Below are 25,416 nucleotides of genomic sequence, written 5' to 3' on the forward strand. Positions count from 1 at the left end.
CTCTTCAGAGAAAGAAAAACAAGGTGACCACTATCAGCCCACTTGGGCGAAGATTACAATTAAGATTACAAAAAATTTTAAAAGTAACAAACGCGGAAGATTCAGCCACAATTACTCTACGACTTGATGTAAAAAGTCAAGTGACTTTATCATGTGCTTTCATCAATATTAACAAGGTAAGTTGAGAGCGGCTGTTTGCAAGAATGTTATCTTTGGCATTTACTTAATCTTTTAAACATTAATCTTAGAATAGCTTCAATATATAATGTTAAACCAGGATCTCCTCGCACAAGCTTTAAAAAAAGTAGGTTATAAAAGTGTTTCGAAGAATTGTACGCACTTAAGGCATTTTCTTCATCAAAGATTTCATGCATTACAATTTTTACTTACTCAAGAGGTTTAAAAGTTCAAGATGGCGTGTGCTGGCCCCAGCAGCACATAGACAAAAATTGGGATGATAAAGGAAGACGTGTTTTTTTTGTTTTTTGTTTTTTTTTTTAAAAAGGGTTAAAAGGGTTAAAATTTTTAAAAATGTGACAAGGCAACAAAACGCCAGAGAAGACGTGTTAATGAGATATTATGAGAGATGAAGTGAATGCCAAGGGCAGGACGCCGCTGTAATTCTTAAAACCACACTGGGGTTCTCTGACATGGGGTCCACTCTCCTTTCACGCTGGAAGAAGCCTTCCCCCCAGCCCCTCACACTGTCCAATGACCCGGACCCTGGGGGAGACTTGCACTTGGCCTCAGTTATCTGTCTTGCAAAGATTTGGGTAGTACGTTCTTAACTACTTTTCCTGAGAGAGGAAAAAAAACCCTTATTTGTTAAATATGATTATAAGGAAACATGAGTAAAAGTGTTACTATTTTTTTTTTTTTTAGATTTTTTTTTTTTTGGCCAGACAGAGAGAGAGCAAGCAAGTGAGTACACACAAGCAGGCAGAGAGGCAGGCAGAGGCAGTGAGGGAAGCAGGTTCCCTGCCGAGCAAGGAGCCTGATGCGGGACTCGATCCCATGACCCCGGGATCATGACCTGAGCCCAAGGCAGCGGCTTAACCCACTGAGCCACCCAGGCGTCCCAAAGTGTTACTATTTTAAAGATAGCTATGAAAGACTCGTTAGAAGAACATGTTATGGGGCACCTGGGTGGCTCAGCTGGTTGGGCGACTACCTTCGGCTCAGGTCATGATCCCTGACTTCCAGGATCGAGTCCCGCATCGGGCTCCCAGCTCTTTGGGGAGTCTGCGTCTCACTCCGACCTTCTCCTCTCTCATGCTCTCTCTCACTCATTCTCTCTCAAATAAATAAATAAATAAATCTTAAAAAAAAAAAAAAAAGAAGAAGAAGAAGAAGAACAACATGTTATGGCCAGAACGGATGACTTTATTAAACGTTTTAACATCCGTATTTAAAAAGGAGAATGTGCTCAAAACCTGATTAAATACTACCAAAACTAGCAGTAGGATGTTGTTTTTGGCGTTTGGCACAATGGTCTAAAATTCTAAAGAAAAAGAATGGTGGAAGAAATAACCACAACCACGCTACTGTGTAAAATTTAAGTACTAGAAAGTTCTTTCGTTTCCCACAAGTTGTCTCTTGCAACTACTCCACAGCCGGAAAGCATAGAGTAATTCTCTCAGAGCTCAGACCTGGTCGGCAAGCTCTTTATGGAAGCTCCTGGCTTTGGGAAACACACAGGCCCTGACACACAGCAACGGAACAAAGCAGTAATCCTAAACCCAGAGGCAAGAAACAAGAGGGAGCGCACGTAACGGTGGGCAGAGAGTCAGGGAGACCCCCGGCTCTGGCACAGTCATGGAAGCCAGGGCCCCATTCAGGTCCGGGGACCAGCTACAGCCTTGGACCAGGCACGGGAGCGCATCGCCACACGGGCACTAGCTCCACCTCTAACAAAGGCTCACGCGGTGACCTGGGCAGTCCTGATTACTTTCCTTGGAACTCTGCTTCCTCGCCAGCAAAAGGCTGCCTCACCTCCTCCTTATGAATCAAAGAAATGCTAAGGAGGGGTTTTTCCAAGCTGTTATTAACAGCAGCTAGGGTTCTGCCAAATTTCTCCTCTATGCTGAACACTGTGCCATTTAGTCCTTAAAGTCACCTGCAATGCAACGTGACCCTGTTTCACAGATGGGAAAACTGAGGTTCCGGGTGCAAGCTGCCATATAAATGTATCACACAACACAGAAAGACTCAGGAAATGGTGTCAGACTGTGAGGAAATCCCAATTTTACCTGAGACAATACCGTGTGTACTTAGAGATGAGCTGACATCCTAACACATTTAAGTTATGTTTAAAAATTTATTTAAACTCAGGGGTGCCGTGGGTGGCACAGTCTTGGCACAGTCAGTTAAGCGTCCGACTTTTGGTTTCAGCTCAGGTCACGACCTCAGGGTCGTGAGACCAAGCCCGGCATCAGGCTCCAAGCATTCTGGGGAGTATGTTTGGGATTCTCTCTCCCTCTATATCCCCCTGCTCACAGGCATGTGCTCTCTTTCTCACATAAATAAAATCTTTAAAGGAAAATCTATGTAACTCAAGATTTTTCACTCTCAGTGTTGTAGGTCGTATTTAGTATGGCACAACTCTCCAAAATAAGAATTTTGATACTACTTCAATAACTGTGTTAATTATGAAAGTACTGAAACAAACCCTTCTAGATCGCTATCATGAAATGTGCCCACTTCCCGTCACTGTTTGCAGACCGCGCTCAGCTGCGCTTATAGCCCGTGTCTACTTGGTCCATCCGAAATGGCAGCCACACCTCAGTTTCTATCTCACCTGGACTTCTCCTTCTCCCACCTGCTGTCCCTAATTCCACCCATGCCTCCCTAAAATCCATTCCACACAGACCAGACCAGCATCAGTTTTTGGAAACAGATAAACAGATTGTGTCCTTTGAAACCCTTCAATGGGGGCACCTGGGCGGCTCAGTCAGCTAACCAACTGCTTTCAGCTCAGATCATGATCTCAGGGTCCTGAGATCGAGCCCCACGTTGGGCTCTCTGCTCAGCGGGGATTCTGCTTCTCCTTTTCCCTCCACCATTCCCCTGCTTGTGCTATCAAATAAAATCTTAAAGAAAGAAAGAAACCCTTCAATGGTTGCCAAATGTACTTTATTTTTTCTTATTTTTTTAAAGATTTCATTTATTTATTTGACAGAGATCACAAGCAGACAGCGAGGCAGGCAGAGAGAGAGAGCAGGAAGCAGGCTCCCCGCCAAGCAGAGAGCCCAATGTGGGGCTCGATCCCAGGACCCTGAGATTATGACCCGAGCCGAAGACAGAGGCTTTAACCCACTGAGCCACCCAGGCGCCCCCCAGATACACTTGAAATAGAATCCAAATCCTTTACCAAGCCCAGGAGGCCCCGGATGCGCGGGCCCACCTCTCTCTACCTCCTCTCCCACCGGTCTCTGCAATGTCCTCCAGACCGAAGTTCAGCCCAGTGCTGCTGGTGCTCTTGGAACCTGCACTGCCAAGTCCCTCCCTCCTCAGGTAGGACCTGGACTCCCAGGGCACTGCCCGTCACTCGGGGCTTGGAGACGGGCCCCTGGAGAAGCTCCCTGGTGCACTTCATCTCAGCCTCCTCATTCCAGCTCTTCCCCACCCCCCAGTGCACGTCCCATACGCCGCTGAAGCTCCTTCCACAGAATTTTCAAATGTGTTCCCCTCCCTGTGCTTCCTTGCTGCGAGCCCTTGGCTTCCCTGGATTATGACAACTGCTCAGTACCCCCACTGAGTTCAAACGCCCCTCAACCTGACCCTGTTACCTGTCGTATCTTGCAAACATAAAGCCCACCGCCCTGGGCAAAAGAGCCACTCATTATTTGCTCAGATCCTAGCTTCCTGCTTTTGCCCCAGATCTCTTTCCTTGGCCTCTCCCATGATCCCGGCGGCTACCACCCTCCCCATCCACCCCAAATGCCACTTCTGCATGAAGCCTTCAGATGTCCCCAAAGGGACAGTCCCACTCCATCCTCCAAATCACTTCGGAACTTTGGTTCTACCTTGTGGTATTTTCATTCGTGCCGCTGGCACCACCATTGGCAACAGAGTGTCTCACCCCTTCTACAGGAGGAAGCTCTTCAACACAGCCCTGCCAGCCTCATCTTGCGGTCCTGGGGAGACTCCCGACGGTACCTGTAGACACGCAGTTCTGCGTCTCAGACCACTGCTTCTTTACTCCCTCGGACAGGCCCTTCCTGCTTCTCTCCATAAACGTTTCTCCTTTCAATTCTTTCCTAGATTGGCCAGAATTAATCTGCACTGATGCTTGCTCTGCAGCCTGCCGGCACGTATAGTGAAATGTACATTTGCTAAGATCCCCGCTTTCATCCCAGCAGGACTGCAAACCCCTGGCGCCTGGGGACCAGGTCCTCCATTCTCCTTGCCTGTCTCCTCGCCACCCCCACCGGGGTTTCAGCTGCTCCAGGTGGAGAGCCGTGAAAACCCAGGGCTTAATTCAGTACTTTAGGAAAGAGGATTCCAAGGGAAGGTTTGTGAAATAAACAAAAGGGAAGGAATAAATGCTGCAAAACAAAGGGTAAACATACATCTCTCCTGGGAGACCTAGAACTCATGTAGTACTTCCTACGTGCCCTACACGGGGTAGACGGCACCCTCTGTGAATCAGGAGAATGAGACATGCCCCTGGACCCATCCCAGACATGTGTCTGCACATGCAGAGTACCTTTCTGCCTTGTAAAATCTCTTTGAGTTGGCTTTTTAAATCTTTGGTACTAATTATTTTAACCATGTTCCTGCTTAGAGTCTATTACTGTCCCATTTTACAGATGGAAAAATGAGGGTGTGAAGAGTTTAAAGGCTAGCCTGGGGGCAGAATCAGTCAATAAGAACCGCAACAGGCCCTTGTGTCCAGACTTTCAATTAGCTGCTCTTTTTACTAACAAAGTTGTCAAGGCAAGGGGAAAAAAAGGTTACAGCTTCGGTTTCTCAGCCCCAGGTAAAAGATGTGCAGTACAATACAGTCGTCAATTAAGTGCAGGAAATGGTCCACGCTGGTTTAGGGAATCTGCAAAGAACAGATCACATGACAAAACTGTCCCCACTCAACCCATTATTTATGAAAATGTATCACTTCCTGGATTAAATGCAGATCATAACATTAAGAAAAAATTTTACTCTACAAGATGTGAATGATAACATCAACACGATCTACTTGAACGAGCTACAAAGAATTAGTCAAGGGGGCTTTGCTGTTTTCAGGCTAGTAACAAAAATGAATACATATCTGAGTACGTATATGCGTGTGCCTTTAAGTACAGCACATGCAAACACCTGTATGTGTATACCTAACACAAACACATACCTGGTACACCCGATTTTACATGAACAGCTGTATGTGTACATACGTGATGCAAAGACGTACACATACCGCCAGATCTCTCCTGCACCAGAACCTAACTCAGGGGCTGGTTCGCACTGCTAGCGAACACAACAATTCATGTTTGCCCTGGGCTAACGGATTAGCCTGAAAAGTAACACGCTCTCATTTTCATAGAGGGTTTCAAAAACCGTAATAAGCACATCTAGCAGCAGCAGTGGCGAACACTTACTGAATGTTAGGCCCGGTAACTAGCACAGGGCAACACTCATGCGACGCGAGCTGCTGCTATAACCTGTTTACTCATGTCATAAGAACACGGGCGCTAGGCATCACTGTGGGCACTGGCAGTATAGGGGAGCACAATGGAGACAGAACCGTGGTGCGAGTTTGCTCGTGGAGGAGGCAGACAATAACCAAGGTAAGTAAGTAATAAATGTAGATGTTATGATCTACATTTAATCCAGGTAAGCAAGTAAACACGGAGCGTGTTAGGTAAGAGCAAACGGCAAAACTGAGCGAGGCTGTCACGGGCCGGGGGGGCAGGTGATGATGACAGGATGGGACGGGACGACATTCCAGACAGAGGCCAGCATGTGCACGTCTGCTGAGCATGAGGAGGGGGAAGGGCAGAGTGCTTGACAACCCAGGATCTGGCAGGACCTCCCCAGTCGCCACCAGCCTTCTGGCCTCTAAGCTGTATGTGCTGGGAGAAGGGGGACATCCACCAACTTACTCAGAGAGTGACACGGGTGTTCTGCTGAGCTGACAAATGGCACAGTGACTGGCAGGAGGCTCCTGCCCGGCCTGGGGACAGTGGAGACCGAGGGCAGCAACAGAGATGGCCAGGAGCCCCGGTGGGATTCACAGGCCCCTAATGTCAAGAATGGGGGGTCAGGCCTGAGAGCGAGGAAGGGCAGGGATGCCACTTCTGAAAAGGGCGTGTGGTGGGACGCTGTCGGGCACGTCCTTACATGTTACCTCCCTCCATGTGCGTGACAACGTTGAGACAGATGCTACCGCAGGACCCCCATTTCCCAGGGGAGGAAGCTGTGCCACCACATTCATTCAGCAACTCGCTCAGGAAAGTGAGCAGCCCGAGGCCCAGGTGATCTGACACCAGCAGGGTTTACCGCGTAACCGAGCACGTGGCTGCCTCCATCGCAATGAGGACAGGCCGGTGGGGGACAGACATGACGACTTCTACAGCAGATCATCCCTAATGGATTTTTAAGAGAAGGAGGGAAAGAGGCCATCCCTGGGTATGCTATAAAGTAGAAGGCAAATATAATACTATTTAAAAACACACTCGTATAGGGGCATCTGGGTGGCTCACTCGGTTAAGAGTACAACTCTTAGCTCAGCTCAGGTCATGATCTCAGGGTCGTGAGTTCGAGCCCCGCATCAGGCTCCGCATTTAAAAAAACCAAACCAAACAAAACCCACAGTCATATATATATTATACATATCTGAGCGTGCACAGGAAAGTATTAAAAAGGTTACGAACCCACTGTTTATGTCTGGCAACATGACAGGTAACTTTTGTTTCCTTTTTGTGTCTCATCTAAACTGCCTGTGGGGAAGCTGCTGGGACTTCCTTTTCTCCAGTGTTATAAATAAAAATTAACAAATGAAAATGTGTATTGTCCCTATGTACCTTTCTGTTTGCTCTTTCCCCCTTTCTCCTGAGTCTCGGCTGAAAGCCTCTTAGAATGTTTCCATTAACTTCAAACCTAAACTGCTGTGGTTCCTGAATTTAGGGAGCTCCTCAGGGTGAATCCAGTTTCCCTACAATTCCTGGGACCTAGACTAGCATGTAGGTCTTGAGATCCAACCTGGTAAAAATGAGGAAATAAGAGGAGCCCACCTGCCAGCTACTGTGGGAACGAGACAGGGGACGAGCAGGGGAGTGAGTCCCCTCACCCAGCTCCTGGAGTAACGCTCCTTCCTTGGTGATGGATGACGACCCTGGAGAAGGAGCGGGAGCAGGGGCCTGCACAAGCCTGGGAGGTCAGGGTCACAAAGGAAGATAACAGGACAGGGAAAGGCCCCAGAGAAGGAAAGGAAACAGGATCTCAGCCCAGATGGCTTGCGGGGGTGGGGGGAGGGTGGGGGAGAGGCACGGGGTCAGGTGTCAGAATCAAAGGAGGAGAGAACTTGCTGGAAACAGAAAGCTAGAAAATAAGGTTGGGCACTCCTGGTCAGCAGTCTTCAGTGGAGAAGTGTGACTGAGGAACACGACAGCTGACCTGTCAAATAAGGAGCCACATGTCCCCAAAGGCCGAACAGAGACCCGCCAGAAGACGACCCCTGCGCTCTGCTGCGCTCAGTGCTGCTGCCTCGCCCTCGATCACTCTCCATCGACAACCGAACGTAAAGACGTCCTGACGCCCCACGACAGACCAGCCTCGTGGTCCTCAGCACGAGGTCAATTTACAGTAAAGGCAACCCTCCCCTAGAGCGTGAGGAATGGCCCCCACTGCACAGGAGCAGGACGGCCAGCTTCCGGTCAGGGGCGCCACACCCTGAGCTGTGAAGAACTTGACTGCAGCCATCAGAGACCTGAAAACAACAGGGATGAGGCAGACAGTAACCATGTCCTAAACTGCCTCGGGGATCAGAGGAGGAGAGTCAGGAGTCCTCTGATCCAATCCGCTTACTGTGAACAGTCATGGAGTTAAAACGGGGTAAAAGGAACGAGCCAGCATTCCCAGCCAGCCCAGCCTGCGGAGGAGTGAGCCACAAGCCCACACGAGCCGAGTCCGCATCAGATGGCAGCAGCTGCCCGCGAGCACAGGGGCACTGTGGGAAACGAGACCCCTCTTGCAGGGGAGAGGTGATGCTGTCCCACGTCCTTAGGTTGGCAGATACCCTCCTGCTGAACAAGGGCCTCAAAGCCAGAGCGTTCATCAAGGATGAAAGACAAAACAAGTCCTTCCCAGAGTGGTCTCTGAGCGTGAAACACACACACTGCCACCAGCCACCCAGGGTGCCCGTCTGTGCTCTCAGAGCACGACCCCGGAAAAGCCACACAGGGAGCCTGCACGGGCTCCTTCCCGCAGAGGAGCACAGCCCCAGAAGCTCCTCTAGACAGAGAGGTCGTGGCAGCTCTTCAGCGGGTCTGCGAGCACCATTCCCCGCTTCTGCTCCTCCTTCCCTTTGGGACACCATCGACTTCCAAATCCTACTCCGTGGCTGTGGTCTCTGGAATTCCTTGCACCGTTTATGCCGGAATGTTCTACACTGGGCCCCAAGGGCCTCGACCACTCAGCTTTTTCGACTCGACTCCACTCTGCATCTCAGCTACCCAGCGGCTCCCTTTCCTCTCGGCCAACGGGCCGATACATCTGGCAACACTTAACTCGTCCTTAAACTGTCCCCACCTGCAAACCCGACAGACTTACGCGACTCCCTTTAGGCAACCGTCTCATCCAAAAGTAGCCACAGGAGAAAACAGCTGCTGGGATACAAACGTGACTGGACTTTGAAGTAAAACATATTCAAGCAAGGTTATGGGAACTCCCATTAGTGAATTCGATCTCCTCATTCAATTCTGTAGAAAATTCAGGATTCACAGAGAGACCCCAAAATCTCCTATGAGAAATTCTGCAGTGGCAGCTAGCCCTGTGGCTGGGAAACAGAGGGAACCCCAAATGCACCCGAAGCCAGCCATCCGTCCCCACTGGCCCAGCATAAGACGCCCTCAGACGTCCTGTCAAGTCTTAGCCATCGTCCCTCCTGGCGGCTGCAGTGGCATCCCGCCGGCTGCCCCGGCCACTCTGGCTTGTCCGTGTCTACACTGCAGCCAGAGCGGTTCCTAAACAATACTGACCCGATCATATCACTCTCCCATGACAACCCACCACCACGCCTGGAACAGTATCCCAGCGCTTCACCCGCGGCCCTCGCTGCCCTCTCGCGGGTCCGCCGCCCACACCCTGCTGACCTCCCGCGTCACCGCTTCCTCTCCGCTCGGTGGACCACACGCACCCTTGGCTGTGCCTCGGGGCCTCCGTGCTCACCTCTCCCATCTGGACGGCTCCTGCCCCACACACCTGGACTCCGGGTTCTGCTCAACGGTCACCTCTCAGAGGCCTGAGTGCCCGTATCAAACAGCACCCCTTCCCCGCGACCCCCAGCACGGAGGCCGGCACACGGCTTCAATTCTCTCCATTTCCCTGAACACTGCCGGGCCTCATTCGTTCGTTCGGAGTGTCTGCTTCACCCTCGCCAGAGCGTGAGCTCCAGGAGGACTCAGGGCAGCACCCCGGGGGGCGGGAGCAGCGCCCAGCACCGGTAGTTTGCTCAGTAAAGACAAAGTGAAGGAACACACGAACGTAAATGAGCGCTTTCTGTCTGGCAGCCTCGGTACCCCAGTGGGGCATAAAGATGAATGACGGGGGGATGGACTCTTCTCCCTGGAGGAACTTCAACCCTCGCACTGAGGGGCAGAAAGCACAGTGACATGAGCTCTGGGGAAACGAGCCGAGGGGTCAGAGAGGAGGCAGGGACAGACCAGGGCCAGATTACGAAGGAGTCTGAATGCACGCTAAGGAACAGGGCAGGGACTCCCCCAGAGCATCCCGCACCCAGCACCACGCGGGAACGCAAGAAGTGAAGGACCTGAAGGCAGAGGGTCAGAACGCAGGGGCTCTGGGCGCGGAAGGAAAGGAGACACTGTAGGTCTCCAGGAAAAGCCACCGCCCGCCTGGAAGGGGGAGGAAGCTGGAAGAGAAGCGTGGTGACTCGGTGGGGGACAAGTGGAGTCTCTGGCACCTGCGACCGTGGGTCTAGGTCACAGTGCTTTCTCTGGTGGCCGGAGAACCCTGGACAGACTGAGAAATTCCACAACCCTGCTCCCTGACCTGCTTCTCTGTCGGGGACTCACGCCGTCCTGACAGAGCTCAGCCACATGGGTCCCACGCCGTGGGAGCGACCCCTCAGCCGTGCACGAGGAGCCCTTACCAGATGAGTAAGGTTAACACACGCTTTGTCATGCTTTCCAAAAACAAGGGGTACCTGTTTTGCAGTGAAGTCTGACACAAATGCAGAGACTCCCCAGGGCTTTTTCCTAGTCGGTGGCTTGAAAGTCCAATTCTAAATGGGGAGACAACATTATTTACAATTTTAAAAATCGAAAGGTTCCCAAAGATGGGCAGTATTGTTGCTTTCCACTTCGTAATGCCATGGAAGTCCCACATGAATGTATGTGTATGTACAGATACATATGTACACATATAAACATGAGGGGAACATGTTAAGGAGGAAAAAAATGTGAATACAAAGCAAAACCTGTGTTTTAATAGTAACGGACACCCGTATACAGCGAAGGGCAGAATGTGTCTCAAGGTCAAATTCGGCATCAAGGTTTTCCAGCGCCTCACATATCTGGCTGAAGGGCTTGTTACTGGCCCAAATTTTAGTGATCTCATTGCTCAATAAATTATCCTCGCCAGCTTCAGCCTCCAATTCTCTAAGAAGCGTACGATGCAGAAGCAGGAAGAACTAGACTGAGTCCTTTGAGGGCTCGGAGACTCTTAGTGTCAAAGTCAAATGCCCTCGGGGAATTACTGGCCAAACAAGTTTAACTCCTGGGAGCAATCGAGCTGTGCTCCTGAGGGGCAAACCTCTGGGGGAGGCGGGGGAGAGAGGGCAAGACACCGCAGACAAGCACAGAGTGAGACGTCAGCTCTGTTCGAGAGAATATCCCACAACCAGAAGTGCGGAGAGCCAAATGACTGGAAAGGAGCCGTCTGACCCTACAAAGCATTCTAATCTTCTTGATGAGAGCCAAGGAAAGGAGTTTATTTACAGGAGCTGCTTGGCTGTCAATCTCAATCTCTCCTCCCCCACCTTACATCTCTGCTGTGTCACATTCTCTAAAGAGGGGCCTCCCCAGGAAGGAGCCGGGGAGCCAGGGATGTGCCCCAGGGGGCAGACAGGGCTGGATGATCATGACCGCTGGCTTCCCCTTCCTGCGTCCGTCTCCTGCCAATGGCGAAACTCGAGAGAAGACTTCAAAAAATCTTGAGCTGGAGGTCTGGACAAAACCCGCTCCTCGGCTAGTACTTTTTAAAGGTAACCGGTCCATTCGATCATGTTTGAAACAAAACACAGTTGTACAGAATAACAGATATTATCTAGACTAGGAGACCCTTATTTTATCTGTGAGAAAAAACAAGCTCTGGGGACTTAGAGACTGGCCCACATCACTGGCATGCTGGGGCCTGACGGGGGGTAGACCCAGGTGGCCCTGCAGCCGCGCACTGGCCTGATTCAGCCCAAGGTGTGAACCAACGGATTCACAGCTTAACACGCTGCGTCATTTCAATGCCCAAATGACTATGGCACTGGCTGTTAATACCAGTAAAACATGAAATCACTACTGATCTGAGGAGAAGTCCCAGCTGAGAGAAACAAAGAGTAATCTGCTTAAAAGAAGCAAGCCGGGGCTCCTGGATGGCTCAGTGGGTTAAGCCTCCGCCTTCAGTTCAGGTCATGATCTCAGGGTGCTGGGATCGAGCCCCACATCAGGCTCGCTGCTCAACGGGGAGCCTGCTTCCCCCTCTCTCTGCCTGCTGCTCTGTCTACTTGTGATCTCTCTTTCTCTCTGTCAAATAAATAAATAAATCTTAAAAAAAAAAAAAAGAGCAAGCCCTATTGTGAGGACACTTCCTAGAACAAGATGTTATTTAAAAGTCACAGTTCTAAAAAAAGTAAAATAAGATAAAAGTCACAGTTCTGTGATACATCTGAATTTGCACAGTATGACTGACAGATAATGTTTTATTCTAGAGCAGTAAATTATTCTCTTGCATGTCCAAATTTTTACGGAAAAAAGAGAAAACAAACTCGTAATACACAAAACAACAAAAATCAGGGAAAAACCCAGGAAACATAATTTGAATTGACCCTGCCTTTGTAAAGCAAAACATACTGGCATTTTTTTCTAAAGGGCTTTCAGGGGGAGAAACAAAAGTTTGAAAACAAAAGCAGATCTGAAGTTTGGTGGCTGAAAGAATGTAATTTAGTAAATTCTGAGCACCTCACATTTCAACACTATCCTACCTAGTGAGCCTGTTAAAACTAAGTGAACAAACCACCAAAAAGTCTTCTATCCAATCAACACAGCCTAGACCATGGTTTCTGTTTTAAACTTGGCTTTACCGTGGCACTACCAAGACAAGACAACCCCAAAATAAATACCATTCACTTAACTTCCTTTACAAAGGCTGACAGTCCCTTCTCAGTGCCCAGTCAGGCGCTGTGCTCATTTCCACTTGTGGATATCCAATTTTCAAGGTGCAAACACATTCCAGGAAAAAACTCATCGTTTTCTTGGATAAAGTTCGGTGCAGACTCTCAGTCTGCAGTTTGTTTTCTTGATTTAAGAGGATTTCCTTAACATTCGACCGTACTGTGGGTCGTGAAACACAGTCCACTGGACACAAGTGCAGCTTCTCAACACACCAGCTCCCATGCACGGAAGCCACAGCAGCAGTGCACTGACGGGGAAAAGCAGACACCGAGGAGGAGAACAATGTTGGTGCTTAGTCGGCCCCAAGCAACCCAACACAGAGATTGCCGGAGGGGGTCTGCGTGGAGTTCAGAGCTTGCGACATAGCTTCGGCCTGGTTGGGTCCTACCAGAGAGACTCGTTCAAGGCTGGAGGCTTAGCAAATGCCAGGCAACAGCCCCTGCTTGACAACCAGGCTGGTTTTAAGAGCAAGCAGAACGTGGGGCATGTCCCACTGTCCTTGGACAGAGCCACGCGGCTTGTGAAAGAGGCATCAGGGAGGGGACCATTTCCCCAAGAAAGGACTGGTCTGTGTGCTGCTATCATTAACCACTTCAGAACTGGTTAATTTTGTATCCTGGAACTACCGGACTAATGTGTTTGATTAAGAAATAAAGGTTAAAGTAATCAGTTATAATAAAAAAAAAAGTGGATCTACCTGAAACTAAAATGTGCCCGTTTAAAAGCCTAAGAAACCGCAATGCAACAGCCACATGTTCTTTTAAGTGGCGCACGTTCTAGAAGGCAGAAAGCCATGCAGGTTTGTCCGCACTCCATGGGCCTAAACAAAGTCGTTTCTTGAGGGCCCCCGGCACTCTGGAACCGCTGTTCTGCGTTGTGTGTGTGAGACAGCTTTAAATACGCCCTGCCGAGGGGCCCACTGTCTGAGCCTGCGTGGGGACAGCCACATGGCCACCAGGCCAACTGTTCACAATTTATTTGGCGGGTTAATGACCCCGAGTTTGGGTACTTTATCTGTGATTCAATAGCCTGTGCTCCATGAGGGTTTTCCTCCCCGTAAAAACGGAAGAACATCATCTCCAGAGCCCCAGTCACTGCTCTGTAGGAATCCTGTACCAAAAAGGCAGTAAACACAGCATTTTCTTACTTACAACTGCCAGAGCTCTCGCTGGCTCAACAGGGCACACAGTTTAAAATAATAAAATCAGAATTAAAAAAGGAGCTAGTATGCTTTGATTCCTACTGCTTGAAAACGTTCACTTCACAACAATGACTACCAGACGTCTGCAAGGCAGATCCCCCCGCCCCCCGGGCCCGCAGTCCCACAGCTGTCGCTTTACTTACTTGTATTTTAAGAGCAGCCACTGAATTAGCCAGAGGCCTACAAGGATCATGCCGTTAATTTCACAGATAGAAAAGGCCCACTGCACCCGGTTAAAATGGTCGAAGAACGTGTCCGGCAGCGGGGGCTGCACCTCCTTGGGAGGCACTCGCTCGTGGACGACCGAGATCATCACTGTGGTGAGGACGAAGCAGGCCAGCGCATACAGGAAGGCCAGGCACGTCTTGCCCCACTCCATGGGGTACTGGGAGCGCTCCGGCTCCGGCATGGGGATCTTGATCATCTCCTTCCTATAGCCGTTGGGCACCCCGTTGGGCTTGGCCTGGAGGCCGGGGCCGGCCGCACCTGCGCCCAGGTGCCCGTTGGCGTGGCCGTTCTTGTGCGCCTCCATGTGCTGCTCCACCTTCAGGGTCTCGATCATGTCCAGGAGCCGCTGCCCGCTGTCGGCTGACACGCGGCACAGGGGTGGCCGCGTGAAGTCCTCCCGGGTCAGGCCGATCAGGTCCCGGCCCGTGAAGTGCTCCAGGGGCTCACAGTACTCGGGCATGGCGTGCTCCAGCAGCCAGTCTGCCACCTTCTTGGGGGACCAGTACGCCACCTCCTTCATGGTCCCGGCGGGCGGGGGTCAGCGGTCCCGCGGCGGCGCGCCCATGCTGCCCGGCCTCATGCCGGGGACGTGCGTGGCCAGACGTGCGGGGCCGCTCTCGCTCCCGCAGCCCGCACACCGCTCTCGGGGGCTCTCGGTGCCGGCGCGCTCACCTCATGGTGCCCCGGCCGTCTTCCTTCTGCAGAGGCAAGAGACACAGTCAGGAGGGGGCTGCATGCAAGTCCCCGCAGGGCGCATGGCCCAGAGCGCGCGCGTTGGGAGGACGCAGACCCAGTCCCTGCGGAGGCCACGTCTGTCCCCCCACCCACTGGCCCGAGGGACTGCGGGCTCCCCGGCAGGAGCAGCAGAGGACACCCCGAACGACCGTATCACAGCCTCTCCAAAGGCGTGTTGCCTAAGCAATAACGCAAAAGGACTTTGGATGGCTCAGGGGTTCCCTCCACGATCACTTGCTCACTGAGATAACCTGAAATCAGGCAGCAAATCTGCCTCATTTACCATTCTAGCTGGTGGAGAAATGTTTTCACGTGTACATAAAACACAGCAACCTAACAGATATAGGACAGAATCACAGAAACGTTGAGCCTCAGGACCATCTGGTCCAACAACATGCAAAAATACCAATGAATCCCTTTTTCTTCCATGCGGAGCATTTTCTACTCTCGTCCCACCTGTTTTTCTTTAATAAACATGTACAACTTTTGCAACACTTATAATTTAAAACAAGAAAAGTTAAGAACAAAGACCCAGTTCTATAACAGATCACCATGGTTAGTGAAATATGTCATCAGCAGAAGCCAGACCGTAATCGGACTCAAGATCTCCCACAGGTAACCCCCCGGTGAGCTGTAGCTTACCCATCTGTGAAAGGAACAGAGTCAAATACCCCCTCACAGGGCTGTTGTCAGTGCTTTAAAAACCATACCTAAATCCAGCACTGAGAGGAGTCTGCTGATCCCACATCCTTTTTCTCCTTTCTCAATTCTTCTATCCTATCCAAGAGCTACTGTCTACTCTCACCGTGAAAATACCATAAGAGTGAGCTTAACTTCTTTCTCTCACAAGGTGAATGTTGTATTAACTACAAAAACACCTGGACGGATCCGTAGGGTTCATGGCTAGTAACCAGTACTGGCAGTATTTCCCACATATGCCTTGTAGAATAATCATCTGATAAAATGCTCTTTTCAAAAAATAAAAAATCCGAATTAAGTCTGAGGAACTGCATACTAGAGCATCTTCTAGAGAGGGCAGCATGTATTAGTGTATTAGAAGCTCTAGAAAATCCTCCAGGAGGAAAATTAGGTAGCAGGATTTCTCAAATGGATGTCACTAAGTCTGCCCTCCTGGCCACCTCCCCAGTGACTCCCGTCAGCAAACTGGGAGGTACTGGCACAAATGAGACCCAGGCTCCGCTCTACCGAACCCCAAATCTGATTGTGGAATGAAGATGGACAGATGTCCATTCCTAATTTCCCCATCAAATAACAACCAGTGAAATGGCAATAAAGTTCAAGCTAACCCAGACTTTGCAAAAAGGTTGGGTGTTTTTCCTTCTGTGTATGCTGCTGTTCCAGTGCTTTCTGTAACATGTCTTTCTGCACCCACATAACTCACAATGCAGGGGTTCACTCAACATCTGCTCATATCTCAAGAAATGTCCCTCACATCTGTCAACATGTAGATGGTGGAAGAGAACACAAAATCTACTGAAATGCCACTGATACTGAAAACTACTTCAGAACAATCTGGATGGTCAAGGAACATGATAAGGTGGGTGTTCTTCAGAAATATGAAACCGGAGTGGACTCTGGCCATTTGACAGGCACCCTAGAGGAGCTTGAGTCATCACTAGGACCACCCAGTGGCCAGAGGACACGAGCCAAATGGAAGTCCAGCCAGACGGTCCTGCGGGAGAGGAGATCTTCTGGCATCACACCCTGGGTCTTGCCCTAAACACTCCTCAGCGGATCAGCCCAGGGAACCCTGCCCACCTTGAAGCGGCTATGAGAGCTCAAAAGAGAGACTCCTGGTGGGATGTTCAGGCCCAAAGGAATGAACAGGCTTCTCAGGTGGGTTCCTTGCTTCCCCTGACCAATGTGGGAAGTCTAAGTCTGCCAGGAGGGGAAACCCCTCAGAACCACAGAGACCAGACCAATGCCAACGTGTTATTTCACTCCTCTCTGCTGAGCAAACTGTCAGATAATCTCCTCTTAAGACCTCACCATCTTTACTACAGGAAAACAGCACATGGTCAGAGATGATATGGGACTCTCATCAGACTCACTCTCTCTGTGTCACACACACACACACACATGAAGGAACGCTAACCATACAGAACTCATCCAGCAGGCAGTTGCTGACAGCGAGAGTTACTCCGAAGACACAGTGAGATAGGCCAGTGGCTCCCACCAATAACTCGGCCAACACAGAGTCGGCTCTCTAAGAGCCACGCTGGCACTCTCCCATCTCCTCTCCAGCAAGTGCCACGTCCTCCCTCAGTCCTGCAGATGGTTCCCAGCCCTGTCTCCTCCCTGCATCCCGACACCACCAGTGTTTGCAACGATGCCCGGGAACTGGCTTGTGTGCCCAGTGCTACAATGTGTGTCAGCCATTTGAGATGGGGAGCCAGCAGCTGAGACCCAACTCGGCCATCTCCCTCCTTGATGGAGCCCTCGAACCCTGCCGAGCCTCAGTTTCCTCTGGAAAACAGAATCAAGTACAGCCTTACCCAGCTTCCTGCGGGCTGCTCCTGCCAGGAGGCTCCCATCAGGGAGAAGAAATGAAAGCTATTCATTACTCCAAGAAATCTGTCTTGTTCTTCTGGTAACATCCTGCTTTCTTCCTGACACCCGACTAGGCCTGCGGTGATGTCTCGTGAATACGGACTGAGGCTGCCCCTTCCAAAAGCCCAACTGTTCCACCACATGAGTTCAAAGAGCCTTCCAGATTTCACGAGAAAGCAAACCTTTGTTTTTCAAGCAAGCTTTGCAGCTTGAAAATAAAGGTATAGATGCTATTTTCGTGCAGATGATGCCAAAATCGCATAAAAGGGAAAAAGGTCATTTCTCTGGAAGTAAGTGCTTGGCAGGTACTCGGAATGTCAAAGGCCATGGCTCATGGGCAGGACTTAACTAAGACCCCAAGCCCGGCCGTGGGAGGAGAGGTGAGAGAATCACTTCCTCCAGGTCCCACACACTCACTTCAGAACAGAATCAAAGACACTGCAGCATTTCTGAGAAGTGTTTCCACATCTAGACCCAGAAGACTGTGTAGGTTAGGCTGAGCTCAAAAAACTACCATCAGCACCTCCGGCCTGAAAAGCCATCCTGAATCCACTACTGGACAATGTTCAGAAACCATGCATAGCTCAAGTCCTCAGACTTGGTACTCAGAACTCAGAAGTCGTAAGAGAATAAAATCTTGATATTCCCCAGTACCAGAATATGAGCAATGGAAAAGGAGCTGGAGGGCTCGTTCACTCACAAGTCTCAGCCATAAGTAAGGTGAAGTCCAGTGAGACTGTGCAGTGTCTAAACTCTCCAGCATAGAGTTAGCCCCGGAAAGAGACAAACCCACCATGCTTTCCAGGGCCGCCCACTGCAAATATTCACAGATGTTCACATGAGTGAAGGTCAGTCTAAGCATCCTTTAAAAAAAAACCACACACAAAAAAACCAAAAACCAACAACCAAAAAATAGCTACAGAGTCCTATAGGATTAAGGGCAAGGACAACAACACATAGGCCTTATACATTCCAACCTAGCAGGGGGTTCTAGGAGACCCCAACTGAGTGAAAAATAAATGTGCTAAAACAATTTGGCTCCAATTCTTAGAACAGGTATTTTAAGCTTTAATATCATAAAACCCATCAGACAATATGCCACAACACACTACGAACTATTTATAGCTAATTATCAAAGCCAGCTCTCTAGAACCAGAAAAACAGGTTAAAGCAATTATCCTAGTAATGAAAACAAAACATTAACCAAACAAAATAACTAAATGTTTTATGAATATGTGTTTCTCCCCACTCCAAAAGAATTTACTATATTATCTTATTGTCTGGCGTTGTCTAGAAATAAGACATTGTTGTATTAACACAAAGCTACCATATCAATTAAACAATGAACTCAAGTTTCCAAGAATTCAAATGCCAGAAAACGCGTAGTGTACCCATGAAGCAACTGCTCAGAACATCTGAGTTCTAATAACTGCTCAGTACTTTACTCCAATTCCACTGCCTCAGCCTCCTAGAATGGAAGAATTTATTCCGTCTGCTTCTTGCATTAGTTTAAGGAATTCATGCACAACTGACAGTGCTTTGGGTAACATAAAGCAAGACATAAAAATGGAAGAAATTTTTATACTGAATATTATTTATTCTTTGAAGAGTGAAGGAACTTTTAAAGTGCCATGAAATTAAAAATTGAATTTTTACAATTTTTTTAAGGCACAGTGGACCCAAGACTGAGTGAACTTAGCTGCCAGTTCAATGGAGAAACTACAGCAAAGTTCCAGATGTTTCTACCTGCTGATAGTGGTAAATCAGAATAGAAAGTAGTGTGCTGCACAATCAGTCTTAGAAGCGCATACTGAGTTAAACGTTCTGATTCTTGTATCAAATCTTTAAAAACAAGAGAAGCAACATGGGCTTTATATGTGAAGTCTGCTCTCCTAGCTCAAATAATCAACTCAGTCAAGGTAAGAGTTGGGGGAGCGAGGAGGAGTTCAGACCTCTTACACGAAACTCCCTGTGGGTGCTTTGTTAATGAGCAACACGAATCAGAAACCGACATTATTGTCTTGAAATACACGAACCGCCTTTCAGTAAAAAGAGTAAGTCCAGAAAAAGGTCTTTGCATCCCTGGAACCTTCCATAAAAGGCAGCAGTGACTATCGGACCTTCCAGGGCAATGCAGTCCACTCCAATACTCAGGAGACAGGAGTCCAATTGTCCTCTAACTCAATCTGGTGAACTCTGGAATGCTTTCCTCCAATCTCATTAGCTTTAGATTTTTGTTGTTATTGTTGTTACTTAACACACAAAGAGTTAACCTAAATAGGCAGAATTCATAAAACTGTATTTATTTGAAGAGAAGGAATGGCTATAAGAGCAACTGCACAGTTTCAGCTGAAACACCTGCATATTAACTTCAATCCGCGGTGGAAGAATTTTAGATTGTTCGTGATGCCTTAACCTTTAGATGGTCCTTTTAAATTGCTATTACATGCAGCGTTCACAATTCCAGAGTCAAACTCTGAGTAGCAAACAAAATTGTCCCGTAAGCAGTGGCTCCCCGAACTGCCTGATTTTGCAGAGATGGGAGAAAGACGGGGCTAGGGGCTGCTCAGACTGCCCCCTCAGTTGGTGCCATCCTCCTGCCCCCCTCTACTCCTTGTCTATTTCACCATGTTCGACACTTAGATTTCACAGTATCTGACACCTATTCTTTCTCAGCAGCTGCCCTGTAACTTAACCAACTGAACAACTCCCTTTACGTGGCCCCTCCCTAAAATGACCCATGCAGTGCTCGTAGCCCCACCGTGGTCCAGAGGGAAAGAGAAGAGTCCTGGCTGATGAAAGCAGTGTGTAGGAAATAATAATAGGAAACTGGCCATGTCGATTTCATGCTATGTATCATGGTTCTGTTTCTTCCTGGATGGTTAGAACCCTGTCATCCATTTCAAGGAGAGCCCTACACTACCAGCAAGACCAGCTAATCCCTCTTCCCACACCCTAAGCTTCCATTTGAGTCATTCTGGGACAGACTATAAACCTTTTGTAGCCAGAAAATTCCATGTACCATTTATTATGCCAAGAATTAGAAACCACCTGAAAGTTACACAGGGAGAATTAAGTACAGTATCATACAACAGAATACTAAGCCTCCATTAAGACAGGACTAGATTTCTATAGCTGTTGTGATACATATGTATACTTTTGTCTCTCAACAGGCTACAGAAGACAAGAATACCATTTTTGTAAACATACATGTATCAAAACTTTTCAGAGGAAAGAAGGCTGAAGGCACATATCAACTTCTGTTGCCTTTGGGCAATGAAATCATAAGCTAATTGCTTAATTTTTTTCAGTGTTTTAATTTCCCTAATGAACACATACTGCTTGTGTTTATTCGAGCATAATCTATGTTTTTAAACATGGATGCTGCACTGTAAGATTAAACACAGACGCTTCCTACGTTACCTTTCTTCCAAAATAAGAAGTGGGCCTGCAGATTTCTCCAAGTAATTGGAACCTTTGCCTCCTCTATGTAACTAACTCCCCAAGTCCTTCAGATTTCCAAAACATAATGGTCCCAGGAGATGAGGCAGACCATCTACAAAGATAAAGCTCAAATCCTGGAACCCAAGCGCATCAAGAAATTTCTGTCTCATACGTCCAATCATTCCAGAGAGAAAACAACAACAAACCATTAGAATTAAAACTGTTCCATCATCTAGATTTTCAATGCTCATCTATCCAGGTATCTACGGCCAAATGTCAAAGACCGTTGGGAAACTCTGCCCTCTTGTCATTACAAGAAAAACCTTGCAGACCTCTAATGATGAGTAATCACTACGGCTTTCCCCTGGCGTTTTTCTTAGAACCCAACTACCAAAACTCTGAAGATGATCTACTTCTACTTTACTGATTAATAACCACCTATGTCTGAAGCCAGCAGGACATTTTAATATTCATCTGGCCAACCTGTTGTCCTCGAACCCAGACTCACTGTAGCAGCACCCTGGAATGCTGGGGCATCATCAATGTTTGCAGGGTCCACTGGCTCTCGCATCCAGCTGCTGTGCACAGTGGTGATCTCATCTGCTCCACGAGGCCTGGGAAAGGCTCCCCATTTGCTTCTGCTTTACTTTCCGCCTCCGGGATTTCTCTACCTTACAGCCTTGCCCTGTAGACAGTGGACCTGGGCTATACCCCCGCTCCAGTGGGTAGGAGTTTTCCTCACAAACATTGATCGTACACCGCCCCAGTTGTGCTTTCTGCCTATAAGGCCCTTCATACCCCCTACGTTCATCCTTGTAGGATTATCACCTTCAGGAAGCCCAGTTTCATTTGCCTCTGACTCTTTTGAGCCTAACACACACTATGTACTTAATAGATGTTTGCTGAACATGTGAATAAAAAAGAATGCAAAGAGGGGAGCCCAGGGGATTACGTAGGTTAACCCTCTGCCTTTGGCTCAGGTCATGCTCTCAGGGTCCTGGGATCAAACCCTGCATCAGGCTCCCTGTGGGGAGGGAAGCCTGCCCCTCCCGCTGCCCCTCCCCCTGCTCGTGTGCACACATGTGCACATACATGTTCTCTCAAATAAATAATAATTTTTAAAAAAAGAATGCAGAGATGGACCCAGTGATGTGTACCTCTTTGTACATAAGCACAGAAAAACCTACATAAATATAACTGTGGGAATTTTAATACAAAACTGAGTTGCCAAGTACAGAAAGGGGATTTCCCATGTACTAAAAGCCAGAGTGGGAAACATAAGAAGCCAAAACACTGAGCCTGGAGGGATACCAGCTATAGATCCTAGTGGCCAGGGGCTGGGGTTTTAAGATTCAAGGGCAGAGGACATGGCCTGAGCCCAGATCCAGACAGGCAACTGGAACTAAAACCTTGAATTAAACCAGAATCCCTCTAGGACTGGAAAAGTTGGGTGTGTGAGATCAGTACACAATAATGCAAACTTCAAACTCACAGGACTCATGTGGTGTGGGTTCCAAGCCAACAAATTAACGTAAATACAAAAGGCAAGTAACTACAAAACAGCACTTAGGGACCCTCCATCAGCAAGAGTTCACAGCATTCCCATGGAAGAAGTCATCTCAGCCAAGGATGAACAAGAACTGAAAATTACCAGTCACATGAGGAAATAATCCACCACAAGGGAGAACTTTGGCCGGTGCGACAAACAGGAAGTTTGCCAGACCATGAACTTGAAAAATAAAGTACGTTAGAAGTGGCCATGAAGGGAGTACACAAAAGATGTCAAGGCAAGTTGTAAGCTTAAAGAAGGAACCTGACCTAGCAGGAAAAAAGACAGGTGTGTTTAAAGAAGGTGCAGGCTGATGCCCCAGGAAGAAGGGGGAGAGAACAAAGGGTTAAGTGGGGCTCATAAGAGGACAAGAAATGGGCAAACGTGTAAGGTATTATCTGTTTAATGTGTTTAAAGGCAAGGGACAGGTTTTTTCAAACCCCAAGCTCATGCCACCCAGCAGCCGTATCGTCTTGGGGTTTTTTTGTGCGGCGGGGGAGGGGCAGAAAAGTACACGCAGTGGATCAAAAGATGACGCAGACTGAAAAAAAGGTGTCTAACTGAACATATGTGTTAGTTTCCACTGCCTCTTCAAGCTCCCCCGATATGAGTGTGCAGGAATTTCTGAAAAAGAGGAAATAGAATAGGCGAGGAGAGGAGGAGGCCGGGGAGCAGGTAGACTAAGTGTTGGCAGACCCAGGGAGCAGGACCTCAGCCTGGAACAAGGAAGGGTGAGAAGCCTTAAAGGGACGAGGAATCTGGTGGCACAGGGACCTTGTAAGATGGGGGTGAAGGTGGAGCTAAAAATAAGGGCTGGTTGAAAGACCATTTAAGAAGTTCCCTCCAGCTTCTCACTGCCTGCAGCCGAACCACCCCCCGCCCTTGCCCCTAGCTGAGAAGCCTGGACCCGCCTTCTGTGGAAGGGGGGATGAACGGTCGCCAGGGTAGGGGGCACCAGAAAGCAGCGGCATCATGGGGCCCCAGCTCTTGATTTCAGCTCAGGTCATGATCTCAGCATCCTGGGATCAAGTCCCACGTTGGGCTCCCTGCTCGGTGCAGAGTCTGCCTGGGATTCTCTCTCTCTCTCTCACTCTCCATCTACTCCTCTCTAAAATAAATAAATCTTTTAAAAAGAAAAAGAAAGCAGGGGCATCGCACTGAACAGGGACTAAGTAAAACAGATGCAAACAGATGTTAGTAAGTCAGCCCTGCCCTAACCCTTTATCGCATTGGCTCCCACAGTACCGGCTGCCCGGATGAAAACTTCCAGGCAGGTGAACCGATCCATGTTTTCTGAACCCCAGACATTTTATAAGAACACAGACCGTCTCGTGCTGAAATCCAAACAAACAAGATTCATGAAAAGTGCTTCCAGACAGCATTTTTAGTGCTTCCTTTAAAATATGAACAAATAAAATTTAGCAGACGTCTGAAGAAATTTTCTGATAAATATGAAAGCCAGAGATTAAAACAGAAGACAGAAGACAAAGACCAAGTAGGGAGGTACAATGTTAAGAAAAACTAAGGTTCATATCCTCAAACAGGTGCAATGAGCAAAATGGCGCACACACAAAAAGGCATCCAGAGAATTTTAAAAAGAAAGCTCTTTGTGAATTCACGGTAAATACGAAAAATTCGCTATATAATAAGTTAGAATAAAATCTCTCAGTTAAAAAAAGACAAAGATAGAGAACCGAAAAGAAAGGTAAAAACATCAAACACGGAAGCTAGGAAGTTCCATATGTGAGTAGCAGAAGTTCATGAGGGCACAAGAGAAAACAGATTTCCTGGAACTTAAGGGGATGTGACCAGCCAGATGGAAAGTGTCTGTCAAATGTCCAAGAAGCATGGCTGAAAATAGAAGATATGTTCCTGCTATTACTATTCTGTATTAACAAATTATCTGAGGGGCGCTGGGTGGCTCAGTTGGTTACGCATCAGGCTCTTGATCTCAGTCAGCTCAAGTCCTAACCTCAGGGTCGTGAGTTCAAGCCCTGAGTTGGGCTCTGCGCTGGGCGTGGAGCCTGCTTTCAAAAAAAAAAAAAATCATTCTAATGGAAAAAGGGGAGCACGATCTTGAAGGATGCTCTGTCTCACTGCTTGTCACCAACCTGGTCAAACTTCCTTCCATCTACTCCCATCTGCACCTGCTTCCAGTCTCCGCCCTCCACCTCCCTTACGAGCATTTCCATCCCCAGCCAGAAGAGACCCAGCCCACTTCAAGCACAAAGACCGCGTTCTTGGTGTGGAGGACAGCAGGATATGCAGCCCCAAGATCGGCTGCCTTGGCAGAAGGTTCATCTTCAGGTGAAGGCAATCGAGAGGAAGCAGAGACAAAGAATACTCTCTGCTCTTCTCCCAGCTGTCCCGAAGCTGGACACAAATTTGTAAAAACGTCTCCCGCACCCCTCCACCGGGAACAGCAGACATGAATCGGGAGACAACTTGGGACTCAGCCCAGAGGAATCCACGAAACGAAACCTGCATTCCTTTTCCCCGTGTAATTTGCCTTCTCACGTTTGCTGCCCTGGATAAGCTCCAAGTCTTAGAGCCTCTGTCTTGCCTCTACTCAGAAAATTCAATGTTCTTTTGTTAAGATGCTGTATTCACCCAGGTTCTTACCATTCTTTCCAGTCATTCATCCCTAAGTGCTCCCCTGTGTACACCCCATAACACTTTCATAAACTCGTTTGCCTTTCTCTAGTTAATCTGTGTTTTGTTAGTCTAATTTATGGGGCCCCAGCCAAAGAACCTGAGATGGTTAGAAGAAAAGAGGATTCCTTGCCTCCCTGTGATATCTACGAATGGAATTTTTACTGCATTTTTAGTCGCACTCCTGTAATGGGCCATCGTGCCTCTTTAATACTATATAAATGCTCGGAATAAAAGCACCATAAGATTTTGATACATTTCATAGGCAGTAACCATTTTCCCAAGATTTCCCAAGTTCAGATTTCAAATATATTGTTCCCTTGTCTCACACACCATGAAAACGTCCTAGAAGGCTTAATACTTCAGTTCCTAAACTGCTTCTCTCCCACAATGCTTCTGCCGCCCAGAAGGGGTTA

At 48.4% G+C, this 25,416-nt stretch overlaps 1 protein-coding gene across 6 annotated transcripts in view; it reads right to left on the reverse strand.

Moving 5' to 3' along the window:
- The window catches only part of SGMS1 (sphingomyelin synthase 1), a 179,565-nt gene that overhangs the window by 23,886 nt on the left and 130,263 nt on the right, over positions 1 to 25,416 (reverse strand). For 5 of the 6 annotated variants that reach the window (XM_032883013.1, XM_032883011.1, XM_032883012.1 and 2 more), the window contains 2 exons: positions 13,965 to 14,747; positions 10,382 to 10,459 (listed from right to left, as the gene is read on the reverse strand). In XM_032883013.1, coding sequence (XP_032738904.1) covers positions 10,382 to 10,459; positions 13,965 to 14,569 — 683 coding nt within the window. In that variant the 5' untranslated portion in view covers positions 14,570 to 14,747. The remainder of the gene's footprint in view (positions 1 to 10,381; positions 10,460 to 13,964; positions 14,748 to 25,416) is intronic. The other variant, XM_032883017.1, reaches the window with a different exon arrangement.

This window comes from Lontra canadensis, unplaced genomic scaffold, assembly GCF_010015895.1.
Source record: "Lontra canadensis isolate GAN:19392208 unplaced genomic scaffold, GSC_riverotter_1.0 scaffold85, whole genome shotgun sequence".
Lineage (NCBI taxonomy): Eukaryota > Metazoa > Chordata > Mammalia > Carnivora > Mustelidae > Lontra > Lontra canadensis.